At 42.9% G+C, this 16,973-nt stretch overlaps 1 protein-coding gene across 1 annotated transcript in view; it reads right to left on the bottom strand.

Annotated features, from left to right (window-relative positions):
* The window catches only part of Tnc (tenascin C), a 111,283-nt gene that overhangs the window by 90,077 nt on the left and 4,233 nt on the right, over positions 1 to 16,973 (bottom strand). Inside the window, exons 3-11 of the mRNA XM_013030110.1 lie at positions 16,682 to 16,972; positions 15,803 to 16,066; positions 14,325 to 14,440; positions 13,477 to 13,633; positions 9,847 to 10,116; positions 8,730 to 8,915; positions 8,385 to 8,474; positions 6,780 to 7,043; positions 18 to 124 (exon numbers count right to left, since the gene is read on the bottom strand). Of these exons, the coding sequence (XP_012885564.1) occupies positions 18 to 124; positions 6,780 to 7,043; positions 8,385 to 8,474; positions 8,730 to 8,915; positions 9,847 to 10,116; positions 13,477 to 13,633; positions 14,325 to 14,440; positions 15,803 to 16,066; positions 16,682 to 16,972 (1,745 nt within the window). The remainder of the gene's footprint in view (positions 1 to 17; positions 125 to 6,779; positions 7,044 to 8,384; positions 8,475 to 8,729; positions 8,916 to 9,846; positions 10,117 to 13,476; positions 13,634 to 14,324; positions 14,441 to 15,802; positions 16,067 to 16,681; position 16,973) is intronic.

Genomic DNA, 16,973 nt, shown 5'->3' with positions numbered 1-16,973 from the left:
TTGTTGGCCTCCTGCACCTGAATGACAAAGTGCTCATAGGCCTGGTCAGCTGCGGTCCAGTTGAGTGTGAGGCCATCCCAGCCAACCTCAGTCACGGTGAGATTTTCCAGCTCAGGGATTTGTTCTGAATAATGACAGAGATGGCGTCAGTGAAACTATTCCCCCAGACACTTTCCTTCCTATAATGCAGCAAAGGCAACCCTACTGCCAGTGCTGGAAGGCTCTGGGAGTCTGTGTGCTCACTGCAACGCTTCCTCCCACCCCCTCCCACCCCCGTCCGCACATTCCCATAAGTACTGCCATCCTCATTCAACCACCAACAGAAAAATCAAAACCACGTTCAATTTGCACTCCTGTGCTTTTTAGGCAGTCTTTGGAAAATTCATTTTCCTATTGACCAGGTTTGGAATAAACCATACATCTAAGCTGGGGTGCTTCATGGCTGAGTTTCTATTTTGGAAAGTGTTCCTCACCAAAGGGGGTGCCTCTCTCAATGGTTCCGGAGGCCTGAGCAGTGTCCTTAGATTAGCTTTTTTTTTTTTTTTATTGTGGTGTCTCAGTTTTTCCTAGATGCGTTCTTATAGTAGATATGGAGAGTTTTGTCAGTTCAGGAGTTCAAATCAGTTTATGCCAACTACTTCAATAAAGATCAGAACCAAGACTAACATAATGTAAGAGAGGTGACAATCTTTTGAAAAACTGTCCCCTTTTGGATAGAAAATAAAGACCATAAAGTCCTGGGAGAAACAGAGCTTACTAATAAGATCAATTTGAAAATAGCTGAACTATTTTATATACACATATGAAAATGGAACTACGATGCTTGTTGAAATTAGTTTGGCCAATGGAGTAGGAGAAAGGAGAGAGTGATGGGTGAGTTGGATCAAGTAGACATATATGGGCATGTCACAAGGAAATCCCCTTGTTCAAATGAGTGATGCTAATAAAACAAAATGTGAAAAATAACCCAGAATGCCTCATCCTTTTCCATCTCTTGAACATAGACATGAAGCAGAATCTCACTTGTCTGAATCTTAATTAAAGAGTTCATTGGCTCAGGGCTGAGTTAAGTGGACTTTGTGTGACCTCAGAACAAAGGATTTCTCTGGAAATGGATCCTATAAACAAGAGAGAGACTAGGAACTGCCTTTGTTTATTTGAAAGATCAAGTCTTCTTTCTATTTATGCCTCGTCTTTGTTGCTAATTTCCAGGGAGCCCTATATGTCCATGAATGCAGCCTTTGAACTCCAAAAATGTTAACTTGCAACCTGATTGAAGACCCCTATCAGCAGGGTAAAGTTTCTCTGTTGGAGTCTATTTAATTTTGACTTTTCTAGATTCTTGAGAATATTCTTTCTGTTACTTCATACTGGAAAAGCTTATAGTCCTTAAAATTTCTTTAGCTTTACTTTGATGTAGGACATAGATATAGATACATGAACTATAACCTAAAGACCATATCTGACCTTCTGACTAGTTTGTAGCTAGCATGGTGACATCAGCTTTTACATTTTAAAATGGTGACTTTTTTTAAAATGCAAAGAAGAATGATGTTTCATGATACATGAAAATCAAGTGAAATTTGAATTTTGGGTGTCATAAACTTTTATTGGAATAGAGCCACACTTGCTCACTTAGACATCACTGATGGCTACTTTTGTGTTACAGTGGCACAGCTCGCTGTATATTCATGAGAGGGATTGGCCTGCAAAGTCTAAAATATTTATCATCTTGCCCTGTAAAGAAGATGTTTGTGATGCCTGAGCTTGAGCTACACGCTATGGACTCTTCATTTAATCCCATTTTATCCCTTATGCTCATATCCAAGTCTTTAGAGCAGTTCTTAGCCATCTTCACATGGCCTCTATGAGAAGGAGAGACCCTGAACTCAAGGTGTTATGTATCTACACTTAAGGAAAAGAAAGGAGGGCCAAGATACTCTGAAACAATGGAACTATGTGAAGCTAGGAAAAAGGGTCTCCAAATACAACAATGATGTCCTTGACCTTGGGGCTTAAGCATAAGTAAACTCAGGAGCATGTCTTCGTATGTTCTAGCAGCCCACATACATAAAGAGAAATAAGGCAAAACCAAAACTAAGCAAAAATGATTGTTTTGATCTTTAGGGTTCTCAAACTCTCTTTTCTTTTCCTCTTATTTCTGTTCTAGGTATCTTTGTTTTAGGCTTATCCTTAAGTATGACATTGAAGTATAATATTCTGTCTGCCTGTCTGTCTGTCTGTCTGTGTATGTGTCTATAAATCCATCCATCTATCTACCACTTTGCAAATGATGTGGGAGAGTTATCTGTTGTTATAGTAATGATGGATAGAAAGGAGATTCAAAATTCTTTCTGGGGACCCTCCCAGGTTACTTCATTTGTTCATGTTGTACCAGTTCAGTCACTAAGCAGGAAGAATCATGTCAACAGTTTTGGCTGTTCCTCCACTTTTTTGTTTTTTGGTAAGTAAATCAGGAAAGGACACTGACCACCATGTGGTCAGGTTTACATGGGATACAGTTGGCATCTGGTCAACTCTTCCACTTAACAGATTTTTAGAGTGGTAAAAGATACAACTTCCTTTGTGAATAAAATCAATACATAACAAAGAGACTGGAATTAGAATTGTGAAAAGGAAATGATCAATAGAAACACAGCAGATAGGAGTAGAGCTAGAGACTTAAGAAGCTTCCCATAAGTGCTGGCTCTACATTTCCATAGCAAATGACACACTGTGGCCTTCCCGCCCCAGAAGCCAAGGGTTCTCATTGTACACTTCCACACTGACTCTCTTGGCATTTCTTGATGAAAAGGCTGTTGTCTTTTTCTTACAGCTGTGCATTGGAATCTACCCTCTGAACAATGTCAGTAGGCCTGGGAAATCAGAATTTTGAAATTTGATGTCGGTGCTTATAGTGGGTTGAGCAGCTGGCCTGGAGGAATTTCTGGCAGTACCAATGTCCAATGTTTAGATTCCCACCCTGTCAATGGTAACTACCAAAACAGGCACAATGAAAAAACTCTCTCTCATGGGAGAAAGATGGATTCTCCCTCCGCTGAGGGGTGATCAAATCCAAGCCTGAAGACCCCCAAAGGTAGATGAAATGGAGTTAAGCTCTCGTAGAGATAAAATAATTAAAACATAAAATCTCAACTGCCTTAAAACTTTCTAGTGCCTCCTTGTAACTATCAGCAATGAAAACCAAGGCCTTGAGCATCACTTTAGAGGTCATTTGCAAATGTTTCTAGCCCTGAGCTCCACTTTCTCTGTTAGGTAGACTGCATGCTTGTCTTGCACAAAAATGAACTTCCTGTGTCTTTGAGCCTTTCAGATGTGGTCCTTCCTGTTGGAAATGCCATGGCTTTCTTTCCATTTTCCTTTACAAGGGCTTATCCAAGCATCATTTCTTCCATTACTTCTCTGAGATTTTCCTTCCCTTTGCCAGATATGTGATAGGGACCTGCCTCTAGTCTCCTGTGGCTTCTAGCTGCCCCTGTAAGACATTGCTGTAGTTCTTAATATAATTCTTTCTACCTCATTGAAGCCTCCACCATTTCGTCTGTTGTGTTGTTCCCTACACCTAAGAGCATTTCCTAACTCAAATAAATACTTCTTGGAAAGATACATATTTAATAAGTTTTAGCCTGCTCCATGAGACACATTGGCAAATCAGAGGACAATATCTTCTAATGCCTGTTGCTGTAAAAGAAAAATGAGATTTCACTTTTCTGCCTTCTAAATTCATGCCAATTTCTGGAGTGTACTCTTGAATCCTACAGTGCTGTGGAAAAGGTGTTCCATTGTCCTTGTATTCAAGCTATGGTCTGTGATTCATGTGTCTATGACTCCCAGAGGCCTTGTCCTTAAGCAGAGTTTAATTGGATTTTCAGAATTTAAATTCAAAAGAAGGAAAAGGGGATAAAGGGAAGAGATGAAAGAAGATAAGAAAAAGAAGGAAAAGAGGTGGGAAGGTCAGGGAGGAAGTGAAAGAGGGAAAGGAGAGATAATGAGGCAGAAATAGAGAGGGAGAGCCTGGCTCATACTAATTTCCTTTATCACTAACAGGGAGAGTATCTTTTACCACTTCCTACCTTCCTTCTCTTCTCTACTTTACTCTTTTCCTTTCTTCTGCTTTTTCTTGTATTAAGCTGAATTAAAAACTTTTCAGTGAAATGTTTTCTCTTCCTTTTCCATTAGTTCTTGAGGAAGATAATACAGAGGTAGAAACAAAGGAACAGAGGTCTCAATGGAAATGCTGGCCCTGGAATACTGCATTCGAGATTCTTCCCATCTTAAGCAGTTTCTGGCTTTCTGCTGGTAGATTCCATTCTCCCAGCCACACCCTGATCATTCTTAGTACAGTGCTGTGGACTAGAGCTCTCGGGAATCACATGTCTTCTTTGCTCTAGAAACCTCAGAACTTAACATTAAGTTTGGTTATAGTGTGGTATTGGCTTGGGAAATACAGAAGACTTGGGTTTTTGAGAAAGAACTCAAGAGATGGAAAGAAATATCTACTATACTTTTAATAAACTGTTCTGGAGAGAACGCCAGGGTGGCATATTCTGGAGATAATGAGGAAGAGCCATTACAAATGACTTTGCCCATTTTTGTTTCCTGTAGTGAGCAATCTTCAAATATAGAATATGGTCTCTTTGAAATAGCATTAAGGAGGTGTGGTGTGGGAGATGCTGGTGCCAAGGCTTTGCAATGCCAGTCCTGATGCCTAGACAGAGATAGGAACTCCAGCCTGTGGTCCAACAGGAAGCTTCTCCTTTCCTGAGCCACTGAGGCCTTGCCTTCCCCAATGGAGAAAAGAGGGAGGATGGCTGTCGCTTGAAGTTCTGATTGTTGAGAGTCTCTCTGATGTAGCATTTGTTAAACGTAGAAGGCAGAGGGAGGACACAAGAAAGGATAACAGGAGAGGGAAAGATAAGAAAGGAGAGGGATTTCTTTTTTCTTTTGAGTATTTTTAATTGTTATTATAAAGGTGATGTACCAGAGGGGTTACAGTTATATAAGGCAGATGAAGGGTACATTGCTTTCTGAACAACGTTACCCCTTCCCTGACCTGATAACCCGTGTTTATAGCCCTGAAAGATTCAAATCTGTGCTTTAGAATTTGATTCTCTTTGGCCTCTGCCCACCTTTGAGTAAATGCTCTCCTCTCCTGAGCAACCTTAGCAATCATCTCAAGGCTAAGTGGGAGGCTGTCCCTGCATGATCAGCAAAACAGATCATCTAGGTTCACTTCAAACACTCTGGCAGAGACTGATCTTTGCCCACCACATTTCTCTTTTCCTTAAAAGCAACTATGATAGTATGTGTTTAACAGCATGTTCAGACATAAGATTACTTCACTTAGTCTCACTTAAAGCTAAGAAAGGCCAGTGATGCAAGGAGAGACATGATTACTGGTTTCCAGGAAGGTTCATCTAGAAGGTAGCCCTATTTCAGCCCTATTTTCCCCCTGCCTAGAACACAGAAGGAATGACAATATTATAGCAGCTATATTGTGACACTGAGGTGACTTTGGGAATCGAAACCAAGGTCTGAGAATGGTAAAACAAAAAGCCAGAAGTTGCTCAGGTCTCTGATTATTTGAAACTACTGTGCTGTCCCCAAACCACCTGGATTCTTTTTATAACAGAGGAAAAAAAAACTTCTATCTTACATAAGTTATGAATGACTGGAAAATTCTATTTGGCTAAAGATATTTGTGAAGGGCATTTCTACATACATCTCTTGCAATCCCTTTTTGAATCATCAAGGCTCAGCTGAGGTGGCTTCTCTGTCAGGTAGGATGCCTTTGCCAGATGCTCCTGACTTTTGATCCCCTGATCTTTTCTGTGATTGGGCTCTGCCTCACACCGTAGGTATCTGGTCTGTCCCGGGGACCATGAGCAGGGGGCATTCTGCTGTACCTAACTGTACAATCTGCGTGACACCTTCTCCTCAAACATCAGCCTGTCAGCAGGTGCTCAGTTCATGAAAACTATTTAAATTGGAAATTAAGACCATCACTTGCCAAACCCTGAAGAAGTACTATTTCACATCCACACTTTTTCAGTGCTCAGTGGCAAACTCTGAATGTGTTGCTTTACAAAATAAAAACCAAAAAAAAATCTCTTTTTTGATTTTGTTTGTTTTTCTGATTCTCTTCCACTCAGCTCCTGAGGAAACATGGTAGCAAATCCAGTGTGGAGGGTTCAAGAGACACTGGAAGGCAGGGTGAACCAGGATAGACCAGGTGAACCTCTGCAGGACTAAGAGGAAGAAGAGCATGAGAAGGACAGGAGGCTCGGGGGACCACGTGTGAGTCATCAGTGTCACCTTCTAAGAAAGCAAGAGACCTGAAATAAAAACCTTTCCTGGAAAAATAACCAGAGAATGATTACTAGCATCCCACTCTTGTCTAAGAAAAGAAAGTAACTCATGGTTAGGTGTAAAAGAAGAAAGAAACAATTTAAAAGTAACTGTGAAACAAGAATTAACAACAAAAAAAGGACGAATGAACCTGGTGCCATAAGCTGTCCAGAAGAAATAGTTAAAAACCACTTTGTCTTGCCAGGGAACTTGGCTCCCTCCGTTGCCAAGAGGACAAGTTAATCAGGAGGAAAGACAAGGAAGCAGCTGTTTCAAAGTGGCATTTAAGGACTTCCTGGGTAGAGAAAGCTGTACATTTACCATCTGGGTCTCTCAGCATGACTGCAGTACTCTGCAAATCAGAGTCACCAAAGGGTAAGAAGGTGGTTAGGTGGTTCAGGGCAACTCACCAGTGGACGCCTTCACATGTGCTGGTTTGCTCTTGTGCCTGCCCTTCTCGGCTGTGAGGACAATGGTGTATTCCTGTCCTGGTTCCAACCCCGTTAGGACATAGGATGTGGTGTCCTTCGGCAGCTGGGCCTCTCCTGACTGGCCTGTAGATAGGCTGTAGTTGAGGCGGTAACGGTCGAACTTGGCCAGTGGGGCCCTCCAGAGCAGGGTCAGGCTGTTCTCTGTTGTTTCAGAAACCTGGAGGTCCTTGGGTGCATCCATGTCTGGGAGAAAAACAAAAGAGGAAGACTCATAAGGCTGGGAGGTACAGGTGCTGGTAGGGCCGAAGGTCACCAGATTCTGGGCTGGAATCCTAGACTGCTGCTGAGGGGCTGTGTGCCTTCAAGATAGTCACTTCTCTGCCCCTCAGTTTCTACCTCAGCCTATTTTGCTCTATCCTACTCTAACTACTGGTTGGATTTTGGAAGCTTAAAAATAATGTAGTGGCATATCCATACTACAAAATGTTTCCTGGTAGCTCATACCTGTAATCCTTTCTACTCAGGAGGCTGAGATCTGAAGATCATGGTTCAGAGATAGCCTAGGCAGACAAATCTGTGAGACTCTTATTTCTAGTTAGCAAAACCCAAAACAAAAAAAATCCAAAACGAAAAGAAAAGAAAAGAAGCCAGAAGCAGCGGTATGGCTCACATACTAGAGCTTCAGCCTTGAGCATAAAGCAAAGGGATCAGAATGAGTTTTGGAGTTCGAGCCCCAGTACCAGCATAAAAACAAACAACACACACACACACACACACACACACACACACACACACACACACACACACACACACACACATTTAAAAGGACCAAGCTAACAACACACACACACACACACACCATACATTTAAAAGGACACACACACACACACACACACACACACACACACACACACACACACACACACACACACACACACACACACCATACATTTAAAAGGACCAAGCTATATACAAGAAACAATTGATAGGAATCTCGAAAGATTTATGGCAGAAGAAAAAAGGTAGTTTCAAAAGGTGATACACCATTTTATATGGATGGTATGTTTGTGTCTCCCTAAAATCTGTATTTTGAAACTGAATCCCCAAACTGATAGTATTTGGATGTGGGAATCTTTGAGCGGCCTTGTGAATGGAACTAGTGGCTTCATAAGGAAAGAGCCTGGAGGAGATCCTGGTCCCTTTCGGACATGGAAGGACATGGCATAAAGACAGACATTTCCCTAAACCTGCAGGAAGGTCCTCACCGAATTTGTTAGCAACTTGACCGGTGCTTTCCAGCCTCCACCCTATGAGAAGTAAATTACCTCAGTTTATAAGGCACTTAATGCAGGGTACTTTTGTTGTAGTACAGAATGGACCAATACAAATAGGATTTCATTTATGCAGAATTCATGAAATAGCAGCAGTGGATGAACAGGATTAGGCAGAGAGGGATGGAGGGAAGTGGCTGTGGAAGCATCCGTGTGGATGAGTTTGCATCTCCACCGCAGGGCTGGCCTTACAGCCCTACAGGTGTGATTAAAAACCAGTGTGGTCATCATGGGAATTCCAGGTGTGCCTCACCTGTAGCTGCATTGATGGTTGCTGGATTGCTCTCCTTGTCCTCCTTCACAGCAGAAACACCAATCCCATATTCAGTTCCTGGCCTCAGACCTATGAGAGGATGTGCAGGGTGAGAGGAGGCTGGAAGTAGAAAGGCTTTTGGACGATCCCTAATGGCAGCTCTGGACTGGTCTCTGCACACTGTGATTTCTCAGTGTCCAGAATGTGGTGTTATATTGCTTGTGGTCCAAGTGAGAGAAATTCGTAGGAACAAGGCTTACTTCCCTGTGGGTCACTGTAAAATGGGGGACATGTAGGAGCAGATCCCTGTCCCTAGGAACACCTGACTGTGCAAATAGGACTCACCCGTGAGTATGGTTTTGGTTGTGGCTTGTTGACTCTTTGGGACATCAACTTCTGCATGGTCACCTCCAGAGATGGGTGCATACTTAATTCTGTAGTTGTCAATGGCTGCCTTGACATTCCTCCATTCCAAGGTGATACTGTTGTCTGTCTGGGAGATGCGTCGGAGATTCCGGGGAGCATCCAGGCCTGTGTATAAGAAGAAGGAACATGTGAACTGACTTCGGCAGGTACTAGGAGAACAGGAGCCTTTGACAGTTCAAGCTGAGATATAGACGGCACCTGCCATTGGAAAGGAATGACAAGACCTGTGTCTGTGGCTAACCACAAATCTCAACGAATACTATACATTTGGCAGTTCTCCAATTACTGATGTGTGTGACATTTTAATCACTTGTATTTTTCTGAGTTTTACTTAAGAGACAATTTAAATAAGGTCAGGAGTGTAAGACCTAGTATCTGTGCTTCATCACTGTATTTCTAATAACTTATACGGAACTCACAGAACTCTTGCAAAGTATTTCTTGGATAAACAATTGCTACTTTCATACTTTTAAAAGTAATGCCATGGGCTAAGAGGCTGGGAGCTTTGTCACCATGTATATTATATTATTTGGTGGTATTGAGATTTGAACTCAGGGTTTTGAGCTTGTGTGGCTAGTACTCTACCATTGTAGCTATGCCTCCACCAAGCTTTTTGTTGTTTATTTTGAAGAGTCTCCTAGACTTTTCTGCCTAGGCTGGTTTTGTGTCACAGTGTTCTTGATCTCAGCCTTCTCCTGTGTAGCCAAGATCACAGGCATAAGCCATAAGGAACTTGGTTTTGAAAACATTTAATGTTTAATTGAATTGGATTTTAACCAGAACACTGATCTAAGACTATCCTTCCAGTATCTTCCATACACATAAAAACTAAAAAGGTATTTTGGAAGGCAATAGGGATTTTTTTCTTTTATTTGAAAAGACAATCAATTGCCATAGTTTTTTTAAAAAAATAAATGGAAAGGAATGGAAATACTGTCTTCAATGAAAATGAGTCCAGAAAACATCTGACTTGGTGTGGGGTAGAAATCTTGCCATTTTCCTTTCCCATCCCTGTTAACAGAAAAAGGACTGTTACCTGTTGTGAAGGTCTCTTTGGCTGGGTTGCTGGACATGTCCACCCTGCGGGAGACGAGGGACACCTCGTATTCTGTGTCAGGCTTTAGGTTTCCGATGGAATACTGGTTCTCATCATGTGTAAGGTCAATGGTAGTGCGGTCACCGGGCATATCTTTGGCACCATAGGAGAGCTCGATGCTGTCTATCTCAGCCAGGGGCTTGAACCAGGTGACTAGAGCTGTGGTGTCTGTGATGTCTTTCACCTCAAGCTGGCTGGGAGCGTCCAGACCTGGATGGGACAGAGGACAGAGCAGATTCAGAGATCAAGGCCAGAGCCAGTTACTGAGCAGACCCATGAATGAATGAATAAGATGTATACTGACTTCTTATTTTATCTTTTGGAGCCTCAATTTCCTAGTTGATACGCTATAGGTAGGGATTATGAGTGTATATTTTTTCTAAGTAAGAAAGGAGATAATGCTCACAAAGAAACCATCTAGCATAGAGCCTGGGGCATGGGCTATTATATAATAAAAGATTTTGTTGTTATTATCACCATTAATACTCTGATTAGTTAAGGGAACATAGAGGATATCTCCTCTGAACGAAATTGATCTAGTTGCTCTCTTCCTTTTAAAAATTAGGCCAAACTTTTCTGGGTGCTTACTAACTTTTCCATTTGAACAACGGAGCAGAGATTTGAGGCAGTGGTCTGTTGCTATGGGGTGTGGAAGTTCCTTTTGATGAAAAGAATTCATTGTTCTTTCAGTCCTTTCTTGTCTTCATATCTGCATCTTGGCTTGTCCTGTTGTACTGTTAAACTCAATTCTTGCTCTAGCCACTCGTATTTAGTGCTCTGGCAGCAGGCTGCTCAGACTTCTGGGAGCACACTTCTAGGGAGTTTGTCACTTTCTAGTCTCTTTCCCTTTCCCCTTTTCCCCGAGCTCATCCTACCCAGTCCAAAATGTTCCCATCCATCCCTGGAAATCTCTCTTACAGTTTATCTCCCAGCCCGAAGCCTCCTTTAGCCATGTGCAATCACCTAAACCCATTCTCTCTCCCTAAGGCTGCTCCTGTCCTGAAAGAGCTGGCTAACAGTCTGTTTTCCTCCCTATCCTGTAACAGATTTCTCCACAGTTTGACGTGATTCAGATAGGGTCACTCATTGATTCATTTACTCACTTATTCATTCATTACTCAGAGAATGAATCTTTGTCCCTTCTTGATCCCTAGCATAGAGACAGGAATGTGATAACATGTCACTACTTGGTATTTGGAAGATGTTTCTTCTTTCTAAAATAAGTCTGTGTCTTCAGCTTTGGTCAAATAAATGTCTGATAGAAGGTTGTAAGCTTTGTGCAAGGAGCAGGAAGAGAACTAATTCACCATGCATCGTGATGATGCTTGTAGCGTCTTAATTTTGGAAGTCTAGGTATTGGTCTCAGCTTGCAGATGATAGCTTATAATGAGAAGGATGCTGCAAATGAGTCATGAACCTCTGCTTGGTGTGTAGGAAGTCAGACCATTCTTCCTCCCTTTCTGGGAACTTTTTCATTACAGAGTTCGGGGTTCATCTAAGGTCACTGATATCCTCCTAGCTTGGGGTCCCTTGAATGTTGCATACTAACAGGACAGGCCTTTATAAAAAATCATTTTATAATTTTTTTATTGTAGATACTGCACAGAGGGGTTACAGTTACATGAGTAAGGTAATGAGTCCATTTCCTGTTGAGCATTGTTACCCCCTCCTTTGTTTTTCCCCTACCATCCTTTCCTCCCCAGAACAGGCTTTTTTTTGTGTCATGTATGTTTCTATTTGTAGAATCACCTCACAAGGAAAGTACTGTAAACGCATGTTGGATCTGGGGTTTAAATAATCAAGACTTTTCCACCAGGCTAGTGAATAGTGAAAATAGAAGTTAAACTGAGGAGTGATGAGATCCAGGCCTTTGTTGTTTCTCTTTTCTATGGCAATGCCTTTCATCGATTTCTACATATCAAAAAGAGCTACAATACGATCTTAAGAAGGTACCAGAGAGAAAGAACAAACATGTTTTATACTAAAAATTTAAGGCCATTCAGAACTGGACAAACTTCCAGTATGTCACTAAAAAGACTAGGTTAGTATACGTCTTTTAAGTTGCTATTTGCGTAACTCTGAAAATTCAAACATTGGAGGTGTTTGTTCTTCCGTAAGAAGAAAATAGCCATTCCTTACATTTGGAATAAAAAGAAAAGGGCAGGCAAAAGAATTGCCCTTTGTGTTTTGGGTGTGTTTTCTGTTCAGTGAGTAAGCATTTGCTTGATCCTTTCTATGCTTTTCTGGTGATCTAATGATTTTTTTTCCTGCCTGTACCTGCTTTCAACCTACCACAGAGAGATTTTGTCAGGATGATGGAAAACACTTACTATGAAAGAGCCAGTCTTATGCATTGGCCCTGAGCTAGGCAAAAATGTGCAAATGTCTTAGTGCAAGCTGTTCTTTCTTGTCATTAGTCAACAGATTTAACTTTTCCAACAACCTCCTGCCAAGAAGATTCAACTCCTTAGAGAACTAGCACATATGCAATCTTGAAAAAAAAAAAAAAGGAGGTTTTCCTAAATGGCAATGCAAGATTAGGTTCTTTCTTTTATTTTTTTTGACAAATATTTCTTCCTAGAAAAGCAACTCCAAATTCATACTTTTTTTCTTATCAAATGTTCTAGTTATGCTAAAGCTTATTCTACTCTAAGAAGTTTTGATAACAGTCATTTTGAGTGAAATCTTATTTAGATTTCTGTTGATACATGAAATCAACTTTCTGAAAACAACAAGAACAACCACGTAGCCTGTTGAGTGCTGGTGATAATGGAGGTAAGGTTCTAATAGTTGTCCTGGCTTAAAGTCGTAGCACTGACTGTATAAACTATGAGGTATTAAGATGATTTTGCTTCTTAATGATCCAAGGGATAGCACTGACCAAGAGGCAGTATACTAATAAAATGACACGTTAAATCAAAAACTCTTTGTACAACTACTTAAAGATAATTTTTTTAAAAAGTAAAAAAATGACTCTAATTTTCTCAGGCTTACTTTCTACTTTTCAAATATAATAGCAAGAATATTTGCCCTGTTTCTTGCCTTAGGACTGGGTGTTAGATTTAAATGAGATGATGGGGTAGATAGTTTACATCATAGTGGTTTAAATCATATCCTCCTTCATCTCTACCTCCTGGAAATGTGTCTTTTGAGTTCCTATTATCAAAGATGGACCTGTTTCCCTAACCCTTAGACTTGGGCTCACCTTGGTGTTTGTGTGACAGCAGTGTGGGACTGCCGGTTTGAGGCCTGCTCAATAGCCCAGTGCACAGGTCCCAGTTAGTCTAGTGAAGATGAGACCATATGGAACAGAAACTTACCATCTGGCTGAGGTCATACCAGACCCGCAAGCCCTCCCTCTCCCCTTCTTCCCTGGAAGGAGATGCATGATGTATCAATGAGCCCATCTAGTATAGCCCATCAATCCAAAATCATGAATCTGTAGAAATGTGTTGTGTGAGCTATAACATGGAGCCTTCTTGATAATGAACAGAAGCACAGAAGCTCATTGACACAGATGCACCAGAAGGTACACTGAGGCACAATTGGTTCCATCATTGTAATACTCACGGGTTGTCGTCACCCTCCTCAAGCCAGGACCCCTGGTGTTGTTCTTCACAATGTGCAAAGATATCTCATACTCTTGCCCAGGGGCAAGACCAGTTTGCCGGTAAGAAGTCTCTGGCCTTCGTAGGCTTTTGGTGATCTCTCCCTCGTCTTCTTTATTCTGCAAGATAGAAGGAAGCACTAGAGTTAGACTTAGAGAGGTGGTACTGCTTTCATTTGTGGGCTTCATTCTTTGTTGCATCAATTTTGTTCACTAGGTAGTTCACTATGAATTGGATTGGCATTTGGAGTGCTGAGGATACAGAACTGATAGACATTTTGTTTCTCAAGTTCATTTCTGTCTCTTGTAGATCTCTCTACCTACCCTCTTATACACAAGTCCAATGCCTGAAAGTGAGCGCCAGAGGAATTATGACCGTAAATTCAACCTTTCTTTTGAGAGACCAGGGGGCTGGCATCTGAGAAGTTGAGTGATTTTCCTATAATCACGTAACTAGTTGGTAGCAGAGCTTGGATTTATACCCAGAAACAAGGTTGCTGGCATCTCCCATGCTTTTCGGCTTGGGGGAACAGCTGCTCAGATCCAACATGTGTTTGGAGACATTTAGGAATGTACAAGGTGGACTTGAGAGGACCTTGTTTGCCTAGGTTCTCAGTTGTAAACCCTGTACTTTCTAACTTACTAAAATCAGAGAAACACTCAACATTACTTAAAAGGCACATGCAAAACTACAAGATGCCGGAGCTTTGTCTTCCCGCCAAAGTTGAGGACAGAGTTACTTGAGTCTGTAGAATCCTTTGACTCCCTTTCAGATCCTTGAGGTCAAATACACCTGTTCTCTGTATCTCACCATATTCCGGAAGATGATCTCCCATGTTTCAAAAGCAATGTCTAGAGGATCCCACTCAACTTCCACTGATGTCTCCTTGATGGACTTGAATTTTAGGCCTTCAGGTGCAGGCAAGTCTATAAGAAACAGCACAAACAATACTATAAGGGGGGGGGCAGATCTGTGGTGGGAGCCACACAGCCCTGATTCTACTCATTATCAGCTCATGATGGATGCCTGTCATCCAGGGGCTGATAATCAGAACTGGCCTCTCTCTAGAAGTTCCTCTTCTGGGATTCTGTCTACTATTTTGCTCCTTGAAAACTAGTAACTATTAAGACCAACCATGTAATGGGATACTGGCAATTTTACATGGGTAACTGTAACTAAGTCCAGATTTTGGAATCAGACAGACTTGGGCCAAAATCTTAAGCTTCACCATTCTGTGTGTGTGCGTCTGTGTGTCTGTCTGTGTGTCTGTCTGTGTGTCTGTCTGTGTGCCTGTCTGTGTGCCTGTGCCTGTGTCTGTTTGTTGGTCCTGGGGCTTGAACTCAGGGCTTGGGTGCTGTCCCTGGGCTTCATTTTGCTCAAGGCATGTGCTCTATCCCTTGAGTCACAGTGTGACTTCCAGCCTTTCTTGGTGGTTAATTGGCGATTAGAGTCTTACAGACTTTCCTACCCAGGGTGTCTTTTAACTGTGATCGACAGATCTCAGCTTCCTGAGTAGCTAGGATTCCAAGCCTGAGCCACCCAGCAAGCTTCACCATCCTTAACATTGCGACCTTGAGAAAGTCCTGTAAATTGTCATGAGTCTGAGAGAAGGAGGCGACTGCCGTGCCTGGGAATGCAAAGAGGACTGAGTGATGTATTTTGTCATAGACGAGAGAGACCTGGCTCCTGTCACGCAGCACAGATTTGGGAAGTGGCAGCCACTGTTGTTATTGCTAAGTAACTAAGGGCCATCTTCAAGCCATAACTTGCTTTTCAGGTATGAAGGGAATTATATGGATACTGAGACTTAAAGGAACAATCTGAATCCTAAGCATTATCTGCTTAAAAAAATAGAACCAGCTAATGAGCTCTCTAGAATGTCACCTGGACTGCTCAAGCTCAAGTCCTATCTCTGCTGCTGATTAGCTGTGGAATTTTGGTTGAGATGGTGTACTACAGAGTCTCAGTTTCCCCATCAGTTCATGCAGTTAACAGTGAGTTAATATTTGCAGAGTAGTGAAAACGAAGTCTGGTACATGGCAGACACTTGGTTAAGTGTTACCTGCTAATGTTGAAAGGCCACAAGGAAAGCAAAGAGGAGATTAAGTAGAAAATTAGTTTCTTTAGGAAAATATTCAGTGGACTTAAGTCAGGTTCTAGGTTCTAAATTAAAATAACTACACATAGGACAATGGTAGGATTGAAGGAGTAAGGACTGGGGGGAGGCACAGCAAAGGGGGGGATGACAAAGCCAGATGAGCCCACCAAGAGGGGCTCTGCCCACTCACAAGTGGCCACCCTGGCACTGACAGGGATGCTCCTCTTGTTCTCCAGGATGGCAAACACACGGATGAAGTACTCCACACCGGGCTCCAGCTCCCGGATGGTGGTAGATGTCTGGTCCCCAGGCACACGGAACTGCATTTCCAGGCCATCGGCATGGGTAGGCGTGTACATGATAAGGTATTCGGTGACCCGCATCTCATTGTCCCAGGCCAGGTTTACAGTTTCCTCGGTCACTTCGGTCACTATAAGGTCTTTGGGAGGGGACACTGGCAGAAATAAGAAAGGACATCTGAGGTCAGCAGTGTGTCTTGTAGAATCTAGGTTTGCTTCCCTTGACCTGTCTCTTCACTGTCAGCAGCAGAGGTGTAAAGCTGTGTGCCCTGAAATCTGGTACCACTTTCTCTAAAATGCAGGCAGACTTCACTGAGGAGTCTGGCATAACCATCCATCCATTCATTCTTTCAATTCATTCATCCATTTACTTAATTCTGTGGGGGAGCTGGGGCTTGGATTCAAGACCTTACACTCTTGCATGGCTTCTAGTGTTCTACCTACTTGTACAACACCTCCCCTCTGGCTTTTTGCTGGTTCATGGGAGATTAGAATCTCAGAGACTTTTTTTTTTTTGCCCTAGCTGGTTTGGAGCCCTGATTCTCAGCTCTCAGTCTCCTGAGTAGCTAGAGTGACAGCAGTCAGCCACCATCAACAGGCTCTGATTCATCTTTCAGACCCATCAGTCCCCTGCTTTCAGGCCGAGGTTCCTGGGTCGGCAGAACGCCCTTCGTTCACCCTTCTCGGGTTCCACCCCCAAGTTGTAACCCAGACGCAGGCCACCGCTATGGGCACGTGCAGCCTGACCCAGATTCCGTGTGTGTACTCACCCTCGGAGCAGTCCTCCCCGGCATAGCCCTCCTGGCAGATGCAGCGGCCGGACACACACTGCCCCAGGCCGTGACAGTCACTGGGACAGGAGCGCTGCGCGCAGTCGGGGCCCGCGAAGCCCTCGTGGCAGGCGCACCGGCCGTCCACGCAGCGGCCCTGGCCGTGGCAGTCGCCGGGACACCTGCGCTCCTGGCAGTCTCGGCCCATGAAGCCCTCGTGGCAGACGCACTGGCCGTCCACGCAGCGGCCCTGGCCGTGGCAGTCGGCGGGGCAGGCGAGCTGCGCGCAGTC

Source organism: Dipodomys ordii, unplaced genomic scaffold (assembly GCF_000151885.1).
Source record: "Dipodomys ordii isolate 6190 unplaced genomic scaffold, Dord_2.0 Scaffold127, whole genome shotgun sequence".
Taxonomy (NCBI): Eukaryota; Metazoa; Chordata; class Mammalia; order Rodentia; family Heteromyidae; genus Dipodomys; species Dipodomys ordii.
Note: the sequence above shows the minus strand (reverse complement) of the source record. Positions and strands in the feature narration are given on the sequence as shown.